The sequence below is a fragment of the Lissotriton vulgaris genome, chromosome 6 (assembly GCF_964263255.1).
Source record: "Lissotriton vulgaris chromosome 6, aLisVul1.2, whole genome shotgun sequence".
Lineage (NCBI taxonomy): Eukaryota > Metazoa > Chordata > Amphibia > Caudata > Salamandridae > Lissotriton > Lissotriton vulgaris.
The window spans coordinates 40,347,045-40,369,057 of NC_141694.1; the positions used below are offsets into that span (position 1 = coordinate 40,347,045).

The 22,013-nt window shown below is 45.1% G+C and overlaps 1 protein-coding gene across 1 annotated transcript in view; it reads left to right on the plus strand.

The window, feature by feature from the left end:
- Positions 1–17,880, plus strand: part of LOC147706762 (uncharacterized) — a 36,905-nt gene extending 19,025 nt beyond the window's left edge. Inside the window, exons 3-5 of the mRNA XM_086925578.1 lie at positions 237–329; positions 1,523–1,651; positions 17,627–17,880. Of these exons, the coding sequence (XP_086781704.1) occupies positions 237–329; positions 1,523–1,651; positions 17,627–17,880 (476 nt within the window). The remainder of the gene's footprint in view (positions 1–236; positions 330–1,522; positions 1,652–17,626) is intronic.
- Positions 17,881–22,013: the final 4,133 nt, after the last annotated feature.

A 22,013-nucleotide genomic window follows, 5' to 3' on the forward strand; every position in this document is an offset into this window, starting at 1 on the left:
ATGGCAGTCGTAGTAGAACCTTTTTGTTGTTGATGTAGTTAGTGAATTACATAACTTTCCTATTAGACGGTCTGCGAATCCTGCAATACTTTACTACTATCCTCCTAGGTGACCAGATCAGATGCAATTGAAGTTAATTTGTTTCCCCGACATAATTTTAGATAGAATACAAAGAAATCAAATATTTCCCAAAAAACAATCATCCATGTTGTGTTTCTTTATTTCATGATCACCAGGACCTCCCAGGGGCAAGGCGCCGGCGGCGACAGAGACTCCGGTGGCAGAAGGTGGACAGGTGCAGTCCCTTGCAGGCTCTTCTGCTGTCCCCAGTAAGTTGTTCTATTGTTATATTAATACTTATACTTCCCTAACTTTTACAGCTCCTATTCATTACAAACTGGTTCCTAATAATTCTATGTTTTACAAAATAGTCTTTGATCTTCTTCTAATGTAGACTACTTTCTACATTCTTATCCTGCCTCTACCATCGCTCTCTGTGCTACTACTATTTACATTTATGAGTCGGTCTATTTAGGTAGCTAAGCTTGCCCATTCGGCAAACGGTGTGAAACAAAACTCTGATACTGCAATAGCTCTAGGCACTGAGTGCAGTCCTCTGGGTTGCCCTTGCTGTCTATTCCAGTCTTCTTAATGTAAGTGCTTTGACAATTTCCAACAACAAAATGTTATTGTTTACACCAAGTAAAAGGTAGCAGTTGCCTTTTTGAATTGAGAGGAGCACATCCCATACCGCTAGTGTTTCAGGGACTATTCTGCACACAAAGAAGTATGGACAAGATGATAGGTGCAGTTCGACTTTCGTCATACCTCAGTCCGAACAGGAGTTGAACCCCCAATCCCCTGACCGACTATCTAGAATGTCTGACCAATGATTTTACGACCCAGAAGATCAGAAGAAGACTACCTCCAAGTACCAGCCTATCTGAGTCACTGAAACATGACTGCCAAGTGCAGTAGTTCAAACCTTTCCGCTCACTCACTCGTAAACAAAAAACACACAGTGTTTGTTAGTTTTAAAGCTCTATTTTCAATTAAGAAATGAAAACATTATTTCTTTATTTTTAATAGCGTAGTATTCTGATGGATGAAGATAACGTTAAAGTTTAAACAACATTCCCATGAATGAAATTAGTATGACTCAAACTTAATAATAGTTAACAGACACATGAAATTATTAGAATAACTGTGCGGGAGCCCCCACCTTCCTTAAAGTACTTAAAGTACTGCTGGTGATGACTTAGTAGTAGTTGGTGAATCGTCTGGCAGAAGGGCAATGGAATCTTCTTTCTGTAATGAGAAAAATGGAGCCCGTTAAGCAAGCATTCATCAGTTGTCATAAGAAGAAGTGTAGCATTTAATGGAATAAGCATATAAAAGGTTAACACCCTCCCCAAAACCGTTACTTTTTTTCAATCCCATTTGTTACGTAACATTTTCTTCCATTACGAGACAAAATAGGGGGTTGTGTATGGCATCTGAAAAAATGACATGTTTTTCCTAGACGTCACAACATCTGATGCGGCACAGATGACCACCATTGCCGGGGCCAGCAGTGCGGAGGGGTCCACTCTGGATGCAGCGGTGCCAACAGGAGGAGCTGGGAGGAAAGACTCAGCGGCGGTGGACGGTGGTAAGTTATTATACTCCTTACTTATTGAATTTTTTTTGAGTAGGCTCGCAAAGGAGTGTATGATGTACTGTACAGTAGTACACAGTGCACTAGTATAAGTACACTGTACTGTCAAGAACATTTACTAATTTAGAACGACTTTTTGGGCTACCACGGAGAAGACGGTCAACCTAGTCTTTTAATAGCATTAGCGGCGGTACTTCTATGGTAACCAATGGCCCCCTCTATTTCACTTCAAATCAGCTGGCAACTTTTTATTGTGAAGCCAAGTCATATCAGATGAAGTTTAGGGATGTGAAGAACGAAAGAAAGAAAGGACGAGCGAGTCTTAATATTTATAACTGTAAAGAATGGTTTTGTTGAATGCAATTCAACATAAGAAGACGGCGGTTTCCAAAATAAAATGAAAAGGGTGTTAGTTGGTTTTTAACAAAAAGAAATTTTGCTACATTTGAGACATTAAGAAGAATCATAGTCATACTTTGGAAGCCTGGATGTTATCTTTTTTATCCTCGTCGTCGATAGCAGAGGTGTATGATTTAGAAGAGCAGACGCTGAGTGGATGAAGTATTCAGAAAAGGGGGTGGTGATGGACAGAGTGTCTGAATTAAGCAGACCACTTCCAGTATAAGAATTGGCTTGGTAGTTTGGTCCACCCTGTTCCCATGATGCACTGGGCCAGGGACAGACTAATTTGCATATAGCCAGGTTCTGAGCTCGGATGGTGCAGTGAGCTAAATAACGGTGATGGATCAAGCCCTGATCTTTGGACTGGGTAAGAGTGGTCTGCTTAATTCAGACACTCTGTTCATCACCACCCCCTTTTCTGAATCGTTTTTGGCCACTATAGGTGTGGCAGGGTATACTCAGACATGAGTCCCTTGCTCACTGCACCATCAGGATTCAAGCAAGCCGGGCCGACGACGGCTGAAATGCCAGAAACCGGTCCCCGGAAGATTGTCTCCTTTCCGGTGAAGAATTGGCTTGGTAGTTTGGTCTGCCCTGTTCCCATGATGCACTGGGCCAGGGACAGACTAATTTGCATATAGCCAGGTTCTGAGCTGGGATGGTGCAGTGAGCTAAATAACGGTGATGGATCAAGCCCTGATCTTTGGACTGGGTAAGAGTGGTCTGCTTAATTCAGACACTCTGTTCATCACCACCCCCTTTTCTGAATCGTTTTTGGCCACTATAGGTGTGGCAGGGTATACTCAGACATGAGTCCCTTGCTCACTGCACCATCAGGATTCAAGCAAGCCGGGCCGACGACGGCTGAAATGCCAGAAACCGGTCCCCGGAAGCTTGTCTCCTTTCCGGTGAAGAATTGGCTTGGTAGTTTGGTCTGCCCTGTTCCTATGATGCACTGGGCCAGGGACAGACTAATTTGCATATAGCCAGGTTCTGAGCTGGGATGGTGCAGTGAGCTAAATAACGGTGAAGGATCAAGCCCTGATCTTTGGACTGGGTAAGAGTGGTCTGCTTAATTCAGACACTCTGTTCATCACCACCCCCTTTTCTGAATCGAGTGGATGAAGTATGGCCAGTGGCAGTGCCACCCCTATAGAAAAGTAAGACATTCAGATCCCCACTTGCATGTACTGCTTAAAGTACTGCGAGACTGCATCATCATGGCCTGTGTCTGTATTTCTTGGGTGAAAGCTGAGTGAGCTGCCATTATGCGGCTACCACAAGTTCACGTACCAGTAATTTCTTTTGCAACCCAAGAGAAAAAAAGTAAAAAAGGCCTTTTTTTAGTACTCTCTGACTATGTATGTAGTAGTGAGTCCACTCATAGTGCTGCTAGTGGAATTCCTGAAACTCCCAGTAATGTCACAGGCTTACAAAGACGGCAGAAAGATACATGTCAAAATGTTATACTGTTGCAACAGGTATCTGTGCACACGTCGCCTTTTACAGAGTAAATGCTGTAGGTAATCAAACAACACAACCAATAGACAAACAATGTGGAAGTAGTCTTGATAGAAGTTTTTCTTCAATTCAGATTTTATCCACCACGCCCAGCCAAAACGTGTTTTGTCAGGGCTAGTGGCCCGCGACTTCATCAGGGCACCCGCGGTCAGCGGTTCCAAAGCTATTGCCACAATGGCTATGTGGTCTTAGCCGCTTCTAATTCAGACCCGGCTACCGGGTACTGTGGAGGTTCGTCTCAGCCGTCCGTGTGATGGTTAATACCAAAGATGCAGCACACCATAGGAGTATCCGTGTGAGCGGCAGGTTAAGCCTACTGGAGTTGCCTCAACTGCAATGCCCCAAATAAACAACAGCAACTTACTTGTAAAATCTCAAGTCCAAAAGTGATCCAAACTCCAAAGTTCAAAAAGTCCTCAAATACAAATATCCAGCAGCAGCCACAAAGAGTAATCCTTTCAGCTGCAGATCCAAATGAAAAGGTACCAGGGCATGGACAAAACACTGGGAGGAGCCTGCTGGACAGGAACAGGAAGTTGGAGACTCTGGGGCACTTCCTTCCTCCCACCCCCCCCAACAAAAAATGGACTCCTGCACCAAAATGTTAAGCCAAATGTCAATCTCAGGAGTTATTCTGATCAAAATCATAATTTTCACAAGGTTTATGCTTCCTGCGGTTGATTTCTTGTGCAGAATTGCAATTTTTGCAATTTCGGGAATGCAATCTGTTCAAACCTCCCGCCGGAAGTCAGCTGTGCGCCGTCGCGGGTCTTTATGATGTACTCGCGTTGTCAAACTCCTGCCTTGCATGATGGCAAGCCGCGATGACGTAATTGCGTTCGAAAAACTCTCGCGCAATCATGCAGCAAGAACGAAAATGGCGCAGCACACGCAAAACAGGGAGAAAAACAACATGGCAGGCTCAGAGTCAACGCCGCGCGCACGATATGTATTTTTCAAGCGCGACCAAGCAAAATAATTCGCAGCTTGCGAATATGGGGATTATTGGGTAAATTCGCGAATCGCGAAATCGTCAATAATCCGCAAATTCGCCCGCGAAACGGATTTTACGCCCAAGGGCTTTATGTAGCCCATAGAGAGGATCCCACCTTACGAGAAGCGTGGAATAAGGCTACTGAAACCGACGATCCAGAACAAGTAGGTCCCCAATTCATCATCAAGAAAGGACTGATATATAGAAAAGGGGGGGAGGGACCTGCCTCACCAGTTACTAGTCCTGCAACAGTATAGGGAGAAAGTGTTGTTTCTTGCTCATAGTCATCTGCTAGGAGGACATGTTGGTGAAGAGAAAACAGAAAAAGCAATCCTAGAAAAATTCTATTGGCCAGGCATCTACCAGCAGGTCCGTAAATACTGTAAAGAATGCCCCATATGTCAAAAAAATAGTAGGACCATGCCCAGGAGGGTCCCCCTACATCCCCTACCTCTCATTAAGGAACCCTTTTCTAGAGTAGGGATGGACATAATCAGGCCTTTACTACCTTCTCCTAGTGGATGTAGATAGGTATTAGTGCTCATAGATTACGCTACCCGCTTCCCAGAAGCCACGGCACTATGCCAACCCAATAATGCCACACAGATAGCCAAAGCAATGATCAGCATTTTTTCTAGGGTAGGGTTCCCTCGAGAGATCATCACAGATCAGGGTACCCCTTCATATGGTTGTAAGATATAACGTCACCCTAAAAACCACCCTAAAAAAGCTATTAAATCTAGAAATGCGTAAGTGGGAGAACATGCTGCCTCTGGCTCTCTTTGCCATTCGCTGTCAGACGCAAACGAGCAAGAGATACTCACCCTTTGAGTTGCTATACGGCGACAACCTCGTACATTATTTGATATGTTAAAAGAGGAATGGGAGGAAGAGCCAGAGAGGGTAAAGCCCATCCCAAATATGTTTTCAATCTGAAAACTCACTTGGATCAGATCCGCAGTATTGTAAAGAACCCTATGGAGCAACCCCAAATCTCGCAAAAAGCACAATACGATAAGAAAACGAAAGAGCGCATGCTAAAGGTTGATGACTATGTACTCTTAATGATGTCTACCTACGATCATAAACTTTTAGGACAGTGGCAGGGTCCGTTCCGGGTCATAGAGTAGGTTACTCCAGTGACATATAGCCTGGAAATGGACCCGAACAAAACAGCTAAATCCCAGGTCTTTCATATAAACCTGCTAAAAAAATGGGAAGGGACCGTGCCAGTACAACTAAACGCCCCATTCCATTATATCACCAAAGTATTGATAACAAATTACCTGAGGTTCAAAGACAAGCATTAGATGCACAGTTACAACCTCTCCAAGAGGTGTTCTCCTTAAGCCCTGGGATAACCACCCTAATCGAACACGCTATTAGCACCCAGCCAGGCAGACGAGTTGAAATTGCGGCCCTATCACATCTTTGAATCTCGCAGGCTGGCCATTGAAAAGGAGGTACAACAAATGCTACAGATGGAAATGATAGAGCCCTCGGCCAGTGAATGGAATTCACCATAGTCCTGGTACCCAAACCCGACGGGTCCATTCGCTTTTGCATTGTTTTCCGGGAAGTAAATAAGATCTCACAGTTCGATTCCTATCCTCCTCCCTGGGTCGATGAAATGGTAGAAAGGTTAGGTACAGCTTGCTATATTAGCACTGAACCTGTGTAAAGATTACTGGCAGGTACCCCTACAAACTCAGGGCAGGGAGAAAACTGCCTTCTCGACACCCAGCGGCCTATACCACTTCACAGTGCTCCCCTTTGGGCTTCATGGGGCCCTTGCCACTTTTCAACGATTGATGAACACAGTGCTTAAACCCTATGCTGCTTTTGCCTCTGTGTATATCGATGACATTGTCATTCATAGCACGTCATGGGAAGAACACCTTCAGCACTTAACCAAAGTCATACAATCCTTAAAGGATAGTGGCCTAACAATAAACCCTACTAAAAGCAAATTGACAGCTAGGTCAGTCAAATATCCAGGATACCTTTTGGGAGAGGGACTCATAAAACCCCAAGAAGGAAAAGTAGCAGCCATCACTAATATCCCCTTTCCTCAAACAAAGAAAGAACTAAGAGCCTTTCTTGGAGTCCTAGGATATTACCATAGATGTATACCTGACTTTTCCCAACTAGCCGCACCCTTGATTGATCTCCTCCAGAAAGAGGCCGGGACATAACAGGTATTGAAACAACCCACTTCCCTCCACAGACAGGCCTTCTACCGATTGAAACAGGCAATCACTTCGAAACCCGTCCTTCTCAGCCCCATACTACTCCTGACCCTTCATATTACAAACAGACGCTTCTGACAATGGCCTAAGCGCAGTATTATCCCAAACAGACTATCGAGGCCAAGTTAGACCCATTCTCTACTTAAGTAGGAAGTTATTTCCACGTGAAAAAAATTACGCGGTAATAGAGAAAGAAGCCCTAGCCACCAAATGGGCCATTGAGTCCCTTAGATATTATTTAGAGGGAAGAGAATTCACGCTTTATACAGATCATGCCCCTCTGGAATTGTTAGCAAGGAATAAAGGACACAACAGTAGGATCCTACGGTGGTTCCTCGCTGTTCAACCTTATAGGTTCTCCACATGTCACCGAAAAGGGAAAGAGCAGACTAATGCCGACTATTTATCCAGACACCCAATCAACTCATTTCTTGCTGGCAAAAAAGTTAGGGTAGGGGGATGTGAGAACGACCTGGCCCGTAATCCTTCTTTAACCCCCATGACAAGCCTGTTTTCACGTTACCCCAGTCTCAACATGTCCGAACCAGGAAAGAAGGAGTTAACTATCCTGGGCATCCTTCATACACAGTAAACAGACCGGTCCCGGGAGAACATCAGACAATGGGAGAGACAGTTGGTCCAGCGAAGGGCGGAGCACTCTCCATGTAAGGAAAGTTCGGAAGATGCCAGAAGAGAGGAAGTGCGACAGAGCCCTGACACGGGAGGGACGCTGAGGAGCAATGCCAAGGAGAAAGCGGGTCGAGACCGCCCAAGACTGGAAGAGAACAAACCCAGGAGGGAAGAAGCAGAAGAGATGAAAACCCCGAGTGCTGGTCCGAAGACTGGTGGATGCCCCCGGAGGACGCGCACACGCTGCCGCTACTTCAGGAGTGTTGCGGCCCCAGCGGTACATAATCCAGTCGGGGGAGGGAGTAAAGTGTGGGCCGGGGGATGCTGTTCTTTTCTTTTTTTTGTTTTGTTAGTTTTCTGCATGAAAACGGCATTGGGCAAAGAAATACCCGAATCACTTGCATTGTGACACCTGTTTTCCTTTGTTCTTCTTTCACGAGCACTTGCCTTATCTCCATACCAACCTGCAATTCTGTGAACCGAAGTGAGGCGCAGTGCTTGCAAGAGCTGCGCATGCATCCGTCCGGTAAAGCAGATACTGGCACCCTTATGTGAGCCAAGACCACGGCCCTTGAAGTTAAGTGGTCGATTGAGAGGCCAGCTATAGATAATTCGCCTACATCCCCAGAAGCTCTTATGTTTTTTTTATCTCACCGGTCTGTCCTTATTTCCTCCTGCACTCCCAGGAATGGTGGTGACTTTCCTTTCCCTCTCAAAGTGTTGGAAAACTGCATACTTACCGCCATCTTCTTCTTCCTTTATTTCCGGTGCCCGGGGGACGTCCCGCTGCGGAGACGTGGGAGAAGAGAAGCAAGCAAGATTCCCCACAAGCAGAGGTTCCTCCTGACCTGACTATATATTGTGTTGTTGAAAGCTTTAGAACTTTAATAAAAACGCCACAATTGAGCCCCGCTTAAAGCCTCCGAGATTCATTTTCTGCCCATCCCTCTCACAACATTTTACTAAAAATGTAATTGATAAAAAAACGTATAAAACTAATACATCAAAAATGTAAAAGTCACAAATAATACTAAGGTATTTTTCATCTTACCTTAATAAAAATCCATAATTGCCATTTTCTTGCAGATATTACGAAATGAGAACATATATAGCAAATCAAAAAAACGAAATGTGTGCAAAATCGACCAATAAATAAACATATAAAATGTTGAAATGAAACAAAGATAAATATTTAATTAAAAATGAAATTTCAAATACATTTTAAAATAAAATGAATAATAAAAATTAAAAACATTCTAAGAAAAATGTTAATTTCGAAGAACAAAAAAGCATGTATTAAATACCAAACAATATTAAAATGTCCACACCCAACTCCCCAAAACACCATTCAACCCATCTGTAAAACATTTAATCAAAACAGACATTATACTAAAAATATGAAATCATATTAACATTTAATTACAAATTAAAATATGTAATACAAAACTGTAACAAACAACATACATTTAAAAAACATAATGAAAAAAATAATACCCATCCTGTTTCCCCATCTAGCTAGTAAAAATGTACACTAATTAAAATTAGATGTATTATTTATAATTAAATCAAAGAAATAGCATAAAACAATGATACTATATACCGTGATAATTTAAACCACAATAATATTAATAATGATAATAAATACAATTTAAAAGATGATTTTCTTACCTATGCTGTTAAAGTCCACAACATCTTTTTATTTGAACAATAAAAACAAACAGACAGCCGGTGAATCAGTGCACATGCAGTATCATGTTACATGCTGCCAAAGTAGAACCAAGCTATAGTGTTCATGTTAGCAGGATCATACATTTTCAGGACATCCTTGGTCACATCCTCAAGCCCCCCCATTCTTCAGGCCGTTACTAACTGATTTCTTTGCCTTGATGGTGGCATTGGTGCACATATCATTCCTCAATATTCATTCCACCTCCCCCAAACGTTTGTCCATTTGTCTGGGCAGCCTCTGCTCTCATATATGTTTTTTCCCCCACCATTCACCAATACATGTCACTTTTTCATTCGATCCATGTCACTTTTCCATTATTCAGCCATCGGGGCACTCCATAATCTAGCAATGTTATGTTTTGCCACTATAAACCCCAGTGTCCCCCAGAGAGACGCTTTTTGCTTGTGAGGTCAGTTTCTCTCAAAATATCAGGAGACACCATTGTGCCGACATCTGTGTCGCAATGGAGTGAACCTCTCACATGCAGGAAATAACTCCGTTCCAATATGTCTGTATATCTGGACAATGCCATATTTTGTGGAGGAAGGTGCCTCCTGTCCACTCCCCCGGATACAGTTTGGGAAGTCAAGTCCCCCCATTTTTAATAGGGTTGTACGGGCAATATATAATCTGTGGAGTATTTTTAATTTTACCAGCCTAAACCGTGATCGGATTGCTACCACCTTGGGTGAAGTTAAGGCCTCCATCCAGTCCTCGCCCTCCATCTGTCCTAGGTCTTGTTCCCAGCGGGCACGGAGGGTGAGCGAGGGATCTGGAGAATTGTTCATGAGCTTGCGATAGATTAGAGATGTCGCTTTTTTTTCAAGACGGCCGTCCAATAATCTGTCTAAGGCCACAATATTCTTGACAACATAATATTACTTCCAAGATATCTTTTGTCCCAGGTAAGGTACATTATTTCTAATGTAACAACTCATATCTTCTTGCTTCTCAGCATGCCATGGTAGGATGTGAAACTGCATGCCTGCAACATGATAACTGGTCACTTGCTTCTTGAGGTCTGTAGAATTCCCGTTAAATGACCTACCTGGCGTAGAGATATCTCTCAAGCCACGGCTGTGTGTATGACGGAACAATAATTGAAGCTCCTACATCATTATTGTAATCTGGCTGAGTTTTTACAAAGCCTTCCAGCCTGATCTGCACCTTGCACTGTTGTCCATGTTTGAAAGCAACCCAACAGCTCTCACAATGCACCTCTACCCCACCATGCCATCTACTGCTATGCCACCACTGACAATTCACAGGCTTACCAAATGCAACTCTATCCTGACTTGTTATGCACCACTACACCATTACTGAGACATGCACAGAGATCATTGTGATTTTAAGCAGATTGCCTCCAATTGTAGATATTAGCAATATAATAGAGCAAAGTAAAACAAAGTGTGATGTAGAACCTCATTTATTTCATGTAGGCAATCTTTAATCATCGCCTCTACACATTGATGTGGAGAGCCCCGATGCTTCTTTGCTAGATTGAACCATATACACACCCATTCATAAGTTTAACACCTTCCGAGCGTCTAACGTTCAGTGCCCAGTGCTGAACGTTCGAATAACGAACGCTGACCCGTCAGCCAACGGTCGTGTGCAGCACTGGCAAGGTAGTGCTCGTGACGATCGTTGGCCGACGGCAGCACTTAAAGGGTTAAGCACTGGCAGGGGAGAAGCCGCAGGAAGTTGGATAGGGAGGTAACACAGGGAGTGGACTGGGAAGGAAAATGCTATCAAGCTGGAACACAGTGGAAAAAGAGTTCACAATGGTACACTTCCCTGTCTAAATACCACAGACATGGTCACTCAACATGGTGGTTCCGCTTTACGATTTCTGATGGACACACAACATGGTGTTTCTGCTTTACCATTTCTGATGATCACTCAATATGGTGGTTCTGCATTACGATATCTAATGGTCACTCAATATGGTGGTTCCGCATTACTATATCTGATGGTCACTCAATATGGTAGTTCCGCTTTACAATATCAGATGGTCACTCAATATGCAGGGTCGGATTGGGATCACAATTTGGCCCAGGCACTGACGAAAAAAGGTGGCCCACATTCGCGAGGCGTGCCATTCATCAAATCCACAAGGGATGTAAGTGGGAGGACATTCTTTTTGGGAAGCACACATGGCCAAGGTGACAATGTCCTACAAGCTGAGCAACTGAAAAACAGCGAGACCCCTTTCTATTACAAACTTATTCCCCAGCCCTCCAGGCAGGAGCACCTGAAAAGCAGCGAGGCCCCTTTCTATGACAAAATTATTCCCCAGCCCTCCAGGGCAAGAGCACCTAAAAAGCAGCGAGGCCCCTTTCTACAACAAAATTATTCCCCAGCCCTCCAGGCTAGGAGCACCTGAAAAGCAGCGAGGCTCCTTCCTATTACAAAATTATTCCCCAGCCCTCCAGGGTAGGAGCACCTGAAAAGCAGCGAGGCCCCTTCCTATTACAAAATTATTCCCCAGCCCTTCAGGGCAGGAGCACCTGAAAAGCAGCAAGGCCCCTTCCTATTACAAAATTATTCCCCAGCCCTTCAGGGCAGGAGCACCTGAAAAGCAGCGAGGCCCCTTTCTACAACAAAATTATTCCGCAGCCCTTCAGGGCAGGAGCACCTGAAAAGCAGCGAGGCCCCTTTCTATTACAAAATTATTCCCCAGCCCTTCAGGGCAGGAGCACCTGAAAAGCAGCGAGGCCCCTTCCTATTGCAAAATTATTCCCCAGCCCTTCAGGGCAGGAGCACCTGAAAAGCAGCAAGGCCCCTTTCTATTACAAAATTATTCCCCAGCCCTCCAGGGTAGGAGCACCTGAAAAGCAGCGAGGCCCCTTCCTATTACAAAATGATTCCCCAGCCCTTCAGGGCAGGACCACCTGAAAAGCAGCGAGGCCCCTTCCTATTACAACATGATTCCCCAGCCCTTCAAGGCAGGACCACCTGAAAAGCAGCGAGGCCCCTTCCTATTACAAAATGATTCCCCAGCCCTCCAGGGTAGGAGCACCTGAAAAGCAGCGAGGCCCCTTCCTATTACAAAATGATTCCGCAGCCCTTCAGAGCAGGAGTACCTGAAAAGCAGCGAGGCCCCTTCCTATTACAAAATGATTCCCCAGCCCTTCAGGGCAGGAGCACCTGAAAAGCAGGGAGGCCCCTTCCTATTACAAGATGATTCCCCAGCCCTCCAGGGTAGGAGCACCTGAAAAGCAGCGAGGCCCCTTCCTATTACAAAATGATTCCGCAGCCCTTCAGAGCAGGAGTACCTGAAAAGCAACGAGGCCCCTTCCTATTACAAAATGATTCCCCATCCCTTCAGGGCAGGAGTACCTGAAAAGCAGCAAGGCCCCTTTCTATTACAAAATTATTCCCTAGCCACCCAGGACAGGAGCACCTGAAAAGCAGCTATTTGTAAATTACTCAGCCCTCCCCAGTCCTTCACTTCCTCCGGGCAATGGCCTTGCAGGAGAGGGGATAAAGCAAATAGCACAGCTGCTGGGCCATCCATGGGTGTGGGGGGAGACTAAGGTGAAGGTGGTGCCAGTTCCCAACATTACCTGGCCTCCACAGCGAGACCCATTCTTCCTCGCCCACTATGCCCTGAATGAGAAGGGCTGTGGGTGTGGTGTTAATGCAAACACGGTTTTAGGGCTGCGTGGGCCACAGGAGGGCATGGGTGAAAATTGCTCAAAGGCCTGAACAACACCTGGCCCCCAAGGAGGCAGATACTGGCACACAATCACTCCTCCCCAGCCCACCATCAGCGTGATTGTTTGGCAGGGCAAGGGGTCAAGGAGGGGCCACAGCTGATCATCTCTGAATGGCCGCACAGCTAGGCTGCTTTTCTCTCCCTCTCCACTGCTCTCTGTGGACTGGAAAAGGGGGAAAAAACGGCCTACAGAGGGCACTGAGACACCGGCCCTATGGCCAATGCCCGAGAGCCCGTAGTACCAATCCGTCCCTGTCAATATGGTGGTTCCTCATTACTATATCTGATGGTCACTCAACATGGTGGTTCCGCATTACGATATCTGAATTCCTCCGAACCGCTACATCAAAATCACGAGAAAAGAGCTAGCGTCCCCATAAGGCACGGTCAAGCAGCAGCAACACAACGCAACCTAGTGGTGATTCCAACTTAATGCAAAAGGCCTTAAAAATAACCTGTTATAAGTTTACAGGGAATGCTGCACACACAAAATTCAAAATCCCCGCACCGAGCCATATGTCAACTTGCAAATCTATAGAAAAAGAGGGAGAACAATGCACAACTTTGGCTTCCTTGTCTTGTTTGCAAAGTAGCAGCGACTGTAGATCCTCTTGCCGTGCAGGTAAGAAAACTACATCATGATAATAACACTAGTACATAATGCATATTTGCTTTCCTGTCCTGTACATGTTTTGAAGGATTGTCTAATAAAATCAGGCCTGGCAGAGATCTTCTGATTGTGAGCAATTTGTATGCAGTGTGTCTGGCCAGGAAGTGGTTGTACATTCCAAGACCCAGCGGAACTTATCTTCTGGATAATAAATCACCTGCCTACTTGTTTATTGCAGAAATATCAATTGCCAGGAAATACCTTTCGTTGTAAAAACAACAAGATTTCACTATCAAAACAAATCACACCTTTCATCTGCCTGATCTGGTGTCGTTTGAATATTATAGACATCAACAGCTACCGTGAACAAGACTTGCACAGAAATTCAACATATATTTGCCAGCATGTGTGGATAATTTAATAAGAATCCCATGTTTTTGCTTTATTTGTACAAGTCTAGCAAAGACTATATTATGCAATTTATTACAAACAGGGGCATAGCTACTCGTAGTGCAGCCTGTGCAGTGCACCGGGGGCTCAATTACAACGGCTTCTTGAGCCCTTAGAGGGCAACCAGCATTAAAGACAACTTTAAATGTTGTTTTCTCTTGTCACACTTGCTGTGCTTTCAGAGACTGAGGTCAAATGTCAGTCTAGTCCTCTGTGTCTTCTTTTAACACATATTTACTTTTCTCTCACTTACAACTAAGTCTGATGATTTTGTAAAGAGAACTATGTGAAAAGCTTGCTGGTGTGAAAGGAAAGTCTGTAGAATGTGTTCTCTTATAAAATAAAGAACATTTAAATACCTATAAATTAACTGTACAAACATTCCAAAACAGATAAATTAAAAAATCACAAATGAAGCATGCTTTTCGAATTCTGAAGTGTGATGGAGACAAAACAAATCAAGACACTTTACTTGGTGATGCGCAAATGGCAAATATTCAATTAAAGGCAATTTCTAAACATTATCGTTTGTCCCCTATATAGTTTGATCAGTAAAATGTGTTGTCTGTAAATGACAATGCCTATCAAACCATGCTGTAGTAATATATTTGTGACAGGGTGATCCTAAATGCAACACCAGCTCCATCCAATACCCTTACCACTGTCCTGCTGAATGGGCGTGGCTCATTGGTGATACCTGTTCTTTGTGTGAGACTTGGAATTTTCAGACTCTCTCTGAGTTCCTTGATGTAACATTGATGGAAGCATCCCAGTCCGAAAGTGTTCATTGTTCCAGCACCATAGCCTGCTAGGCTGAGCAGTGTGCACTCTCACTTCTGTAGCTGCCCCTGACTGCCTGACATCAGCAGAAGTCATAGAAGAGGTTATGCCCATGTTGCTGGGTGACTTCTGAAGACAAGACTGTCACAGTTATTACTCCGTTCAGCCTGACGGGTAGAGGGAAGATGATGGCAGTTAGTAAAGGAACATATACTTAATTAGGATATAGAGCTGGAACTGATGATTTGAGTGTTGTTTGTTTGTTTCATTTTATGCAAAAAATAGTATAGGTTACTTCAAACAGCTTCTTGCTGTCAGTAATGCACAATTCGTATTTATTAAAACCAGAAGTAGGATTAGTTATCCTTCTGAGACCCATTGAAACCATTCAGAATCACAGAAAACAAGATGTTGCTCCCCAGAGTGAGGTACTGATAGATGGGGAATTTGAATAGCTGTTATAAACAGTTCTCTAGCAGAGGTGGATGAGCCAACAAATTAACAGGGGGAGCCGAGTTAAGAGTCTGTCTTTGCTCTAAGATCCCAAAGCACAAGCTGAGATATGGAAATATATTTAGCATGGATTTCGTGCAAACATTTTTATTTAATATAAAAAAACTGGAATTATGCAATTGTGCGTCAGCAGCGATTTTTGTGTAATCCTAGATTAGCTGCATTTGCTAATAATCTATCATCTACAGATTTTAACAAAAAAACATTTTGTTTCTATCTCAAACGTTTTAAAAGTTATTAAAAACGCAGCGACACGTGTTATGGTGCAGTGGAAGGTAGTTTGAACAAGTTAATTGGTTGCTTTTTGCTATATGTGGGTGTTAAAATACAGTACAACCAATGTCCAAACGGTGTTAACAAGTGTTGAAATGACAAAGTAATGAAGTAATACTATCACAAAATGTGCTTCATTAACCGCATAATTTGCATTTTCTTGCCGCAATATTTACTCAACTCTGCTGCATAATTTGACCCTCCCCTGTCACATAATTCAGTGGCACTGATCGTAGTACATCAGATTATACCACTGCACTGAGAGGCAGTTGTTCAAAGCTGATAGATTTTAAGTGATTGTTTTTAAACATGTATTTGGAAACATTCATTTCCATACCCTTCCCGCTCAGATGACAAAATCATTAGTGAACTAAAATATAGATGCATCAAGCATCCATTCTGCGAATCCCAAATAGCGAAAAATAACGAATCACTATTTAGAAATCTCAGAATGGGATGCATCATCCAAATTGCGAAATATCTGCGATTCGCAACCGCCCGCAATCGACAAATGCGAATCCGTGAAAATCCCTACAAAGTCACAGAGTCAGCTGTTTCCAACCCCCTAATTACGATTCCGCAATTAATGATTTTGCAAATAGCGATCTTGCAGATTGCGAGATCGCAAAAACGTGAAGTTGCATCTTGAGCACAATGATGACATCACTACCAGGGTAGCCTGCTCCATGCATCATTTGGATCACAGAGCTGGATACAGGAGGAGGCAGAGCACTGAGCTCCAAGAGACACACCCTGCAGTGCCAATACAGAATTGAAAAAAAAAATTCAATGTCCCAGGAAGCTGCAGGACCAAGGGCCATATGTATGAAGGTACCGATTTGTGATTCTGAAATAGCGATTTTTAAGAAATCGCTATTTCAGAATCGCAAATTGGTATGTATGAACAAGTTCGCTTTTTTTAGCAAATTCTTGGTATTCCTTGAATTGCGATTCGCAAATTGCGAATCGCAATTAAGGAATACTTTCCCATTCATATCTATGGGCCAGGAGGCCCATAGGAATGAATGGAAAGGTATTCTCAATTTTGCGATTCGCAATTTGAAAATCGCAAATTGAGAATAATTTCAAGGGTGCAGGGATGTCCACAGGACACCCTGTTGCACCCCTGAAATTTGCATGGGCGCACATGTGGCGCACATACATGCCTTAAGGGCATGTATGCGCGTCACATGGCACTTTGAAAAATGCTGAAATGTGCATTTTTCATGGGAATCTCAACTTACAACCAACTAGAAGTTGGTGGTAATTTGCGATTCCTTAAGGGCATTTTGGAATTTTTTTTGGCTTCATACATTGCATTTAAGGAATCGCAAAATTTGCGATTCCTTAAATGCAATTGCAAAATAAGGACTCGCAAATTTTGAGATTCCTTATTTTGCACCAAATTTTACTTCATGCATATCATTTTGCTAATTCGCATTCGCAAAGGCCGAAATTCTGCGAATTTCGGCCTTTGCCAATGCAAATTTGCTTCATACATATGGCCCCAAGTGAAAAACCCAGGTAGCGCAAAATAAAATTTTGCGAAAAAAGAACTTGAGTACCTGATAGAAGGAGCGAGCAGGGACCACGACCAACTGTTCGGGAAGCTGTCCCGGAAGGTGCCCGAGGCTACCAAGAGGCGCATATGGGTGCGCATCAAGGCAAAATTGAACGCGGTGGGAGTCACGCACCGGTCCATCAAACACACCCATGGAGGACCTAGTGGAGGACACCATCCACCCTGAAGCCTGCGTGGGCGTTACTCAACTGGACACCTCCCGCGCCACACACCAATCTCAAGGTAAGAGCCATGCTACTGCGACCCCGTACCCTAACAATGCCCATGCCACCAGTGCAATCCATATTTGTAACCACAGTATTCCAGTCTCTGCTCTTCCCAAACGCCCAAATGCGTGGAACCTGTAGTGTGTAAATGTGCCCTAATAGCCACAAACAGCCAGAATAGTAAAGTAACACAGACCCCTAAAGCCAGTCAGGGAATGCAGACATCAAGCAATAGCGAGCCTGCATGCATGTTGCTACATCCCAGGTGCCTGAATCATATCATTAATCATGCACTCATCCACATCACAGGTGCTGCGGATGCTGACACGTCTGACAGTGAGATTTTCCACATTGCTGAGATACCTGAAGAGACGGAGAGGGAGAGCCAGCCTGCACCTGCACCTGCACCAGCACCTGCACCGAGACCCAGGGCCACCCGTGCAGCTACAGGTGGAGTACAACCACACATCTCGGCACGTATGGCAGTGGAGCAGACCCACCCCCACCCAGGAGGCAGACATGACGCACAGCAAGTGTGCGGGCCCACGCCAGCAGCAGGTTAAGGCAGCAGCGCTCCGTGCCCACCACAGCAGACATGGAGCAACACGCACACCACGTGGGCCTGGGCATTGAGGCTCAGATGCTTGCTGTGCACCGTAAACAGGCGGAGCACATGGCAGCAATGCAGCTATATATAACTGCACGCAACATTAGTCTCCTCACAGAGAGTGTGCAGGAACTGACCACGCCGGTGAAGGAGAGAAACCAACTGATGGTAGCACAGCAGGACATCACCCGCAGACGCCACAGGCAGCTGCTCACACGGCTGTCAGCCTACACACGTTCCAATCACCTGATTGGGAACACCACTTCCCAGCTCTCATGGAGATCATTGGCCATGCAAATCCAGATAGTCCAATGCTGTGCTGACGTTGCAAGGACCCTGGAGCAGGTCACCAACGCTGTGGAGCACCAACAGGCGGCAGACCATAGCAATGCAAGGAGGGGGAATGATGCCAGCGAAGGGACATCTAGCCTCAGCAGCCTGTCTGTGCCGGTGCAAACAGGAATGCGGCGCAGTGCCCGGGCCAACACTGCATCGTGACATAACCAGCCTAATGTGGAGGGTGAGAGGCGACAGGGTGCATCTGGCAGGAGGCGCTAGTTACTTTACATTTCCGGCAGTGCCGTGGTGAGGTAACCATGCACGCCAGCTCAGGTTACATGAGCTTGGATGTCTGAAAACAGTACCCCAATTTTTTGCTGATGAAAGCACATCGAGAGCTTGTGAATTAAACAAAATCTTTATTTTTCGAACACAAATCTTCCTCATGCCAATCATTGATGTGGCTTGCATGAGTGCAGTGTTGTGTGAGGGGTATGGATGCACTAGAAATAGTTCTGTGTGATGTACGTGCGGCGCCTGTGACCTTCAGCAGGATTCTTCCCGTGTGCATGATGCACATGTGCAGGTGGCAGGTCGTCCCTCTCCGACTCACTACCAGACACCTCAACAGGTATCCTCCGCTTGGTGGCAATATTGTGCAGCATGGAGCACACAGCAACGATGCAGCAGCAGATCTCAGGCCGGTATTTGAGGGCCCCGCCAGTCTTGTAGAGGATGTGGAATCTACTCTTTAACATGCCAAATGTTCACTCTATCACATTTCTGGTGTGTATATGCGCACCATTGTACCTTTTGTTCCTGTGGTGTTGCTGGGTTGAGGTATAGGGTGAGGAGGTATTCACAGAGGGCGTAGGCGCTGTCACCTGAAGGAAGGAGCAGAGGGTCAGTGCCTGTTATGCGCGGCAACATGGTCTTAACATACTGTATGTGGGCATGTGTACTTACCTAGGAGATGTCCCTCGCCAAATTCACCCCTGACCAAGCGGGTGTGTACGCCGCTGTGCCTGAAGATAAATGAATCATGCGTGCTCCCTGGGTATTGTGCCACAATGTCTGTGATGATGGTTTTCGAATTGCAGACCACCTGAATGTTGAGGGAGTAATATGACTTGCGGTTCCGGTACATGTATTCGATCTCTGCAGGTGGACAGATGTGTATGTGGGTGCAGTCAATGCAGCCAATTACATGGGGGAAATGGGCGGTTTGATAGAAGTCCTGTTTAGTTTGCATTAAGTCCTGTTGGGTTGTTGGGAAGGTGATGTGGTGTTCGATCTGGCTCAGCATGGCGTCCAGGAAACTCTGTAGGCAGCGTGAAAGTGTACTCTGGGATACTCCCCCTGCAACTGCTTCTGGAGGACAGGAGGTGCAGGCAGCACAGGACCTGGACATGGGTGGGCATGGCATTGGTCCTCCGTGTTGAGTACTGCATCAGGGGCTAAAGGTCTCTGATGAGCTTCAGGATCTTAGCCCCATTGAGCCTGTATTTGGAGAAGATCTCATCTTCAGTCTGGCCCAGTAGTGTAATCCGCAGCCGGAAGATGCGTTACTGGATCCTGCGTCTGTTCTGTGCTGCAGCCTGGAGCCTGGCAGTTCGGGCTGGACTGTTCCCATGAGGCACAGGGTCAGACTGATTTGCATATAGCCATGTCTGAACTGGGGTGGCAGAGTGGGCTAAAGAACGGTGATGGATTAAACCCAGATCTTTTGACTGGGTGTGAGTGTTTGATTGATTCAGATGCTCCGTCCATCACCACCCCCTTTTGTACCGCTTTTGGCCACCACAAGTGTGGCAGGGTATGCTCAGACGTGAGTCCCTTGCTCACTTTGCCACTGGATTCAAGCAAGCCGGGCTGAAGACGGCTGGAATGCCAGAAACCGGTCCTCGGAAGCTTGTTTCCGGTCCAGGGAAGACATGGCTTGGCAGTTCAGGCTGGACTGTTCCCATGAGGCACAGGGTCAGATTGATTTGCATATAGCCATGTCTGAACTGGGGTGGCAGAGTGGGCTAAAGAATGGTGATGGATTAAACCCAGATCTTTTGACTGGGTGTGAGTGTTTGATTGATTCAGATGCTCCGTCCATCACCACCCCCTTTTGTACCGCTCTTTGCAGCCTGGAGCCTCAGCCGTCTTGCCACAATGCAGAGACCTGCCATTGTGACTTTCCTCATGCTCCTCATGAGTCTCCTTAAGTGTGTTTGATTTAGCCAACACCTGTTTGTGATTTCATATATATATATTTTTTTGGGCACTTTGACTTCATGGTTACCACCTGGTTTAGCTTCTCCTTAAATTGCGACTCTTAAAGAGCGAAAAATTGTGTTTTGGCTATTTGCGATTTTAGATGCATGCCGATAGCGATTTGTTTGCAAAATCGCAATAAGATTCGCAGATTATGTGGCGAACAGGTATTAAGGAATCGCAGTGGGGGTTTCTATTGGTTTAGCGATTCTTTGTTTTGCGAATTCGCAAAATATTGCGTTTCCACTTCAAGTATTGCGGAAGGAGATTTTGCAATCGCAAATGCTGTTTCGCAGCTATTGCGATCGCAAATTCGCTTGATGCATCTATGCCTAAGATGCAAGACAGTTACTTTGTGCACCCTATATGTGGGTTGTACTCTTATTTTACATGGAGCAACATTATAGTACAGTAAAAAAAAGTGCTTTTTGTACAGCACACAACTTCACGTATTTCAAGTTTTTCTCATACGCAATAATAAAAAAAAGAAACAGGAGGATTGATAAAATAATTGCCTAAGATAACACAGTTTGTTCCAGTGGCCAGAATTGATCCCCGGTTTCTGGTCTCACATTGTGTGATTCAGCCACTTCATTGGCATCCCTTTCTCGCTTCAGTCTGATATTAGAGTTTAATGGTTTGTCTTTCATTCTTGGTGAACGAGGTTAGAGCATGCATAGCAGGCAGAAGTCACAAGGAAGCTCAGCTCATTTTGGGCGTGATGCCTCAAGAGGACCTCAAACTGAATCAGAGCTTCTTGAGCCTTTAGTGGATCATCCACCTCTATACCTTACTTTTGGTATTATCTGCCTGACATAAGCTTAGAGGCTGCTGCCAGTGTGATACCTGTTTTGTATGTGAGGATATCTTGGCTTGCACTGCTGATGACTATCTTTTAACTGCAGTGTGTGAGGAGTCCTTACACAGCTGGCAACTGCTGCACATTGTGTGTGTTTACACACAGGCTTGGAATGCTGCTGTATATTCTGTCCATGTCCAGTGCATGCGAAGGAATTTTGCATTGTTTATGAACTTATTGGTATGTGTTCTGTGTGTATGAGAGAAGCATGTACTCCTGCCTGGTGGTTTCGCTGGTTTGTGTGCGGAAATCTTGCTGTGCTTGTGAGTCGGGTTGGCATTGATACACCTCAGTGCAATATTACATATGTACCAAATGTGAAAGGCTGCTTGTTCGCTGTATCTAAGGAAGGTGTTAAGTGATGCTGCCCAGTGCCACACCTGTTCCAGGTCTTTGAAGTTAGCTTGCAGTGGCCTTGCAATTTCAATCAATCAATCAAAAAACAGCATTTGGAGAGCGCAGCACTGTCACCCTAAGGGTATCTGAGTGCTGTGTCTCCATTGAAGAGCCAGGTCTTGAGTCTCTTTCTGAAGTCTGCCAGCGAGGGGGCTGTACGGAGCAGGAGGGGAAGGACGTTCTAGGTCATGGCAGCGATACAGGAGGAGGAGTCGCCACCTCTGAGGGATGATGTGGGTTTATTTGGGTAGGTCCAGGATAAGTCTGGCTGCAGAATTCTGTCTGGTCTGGAG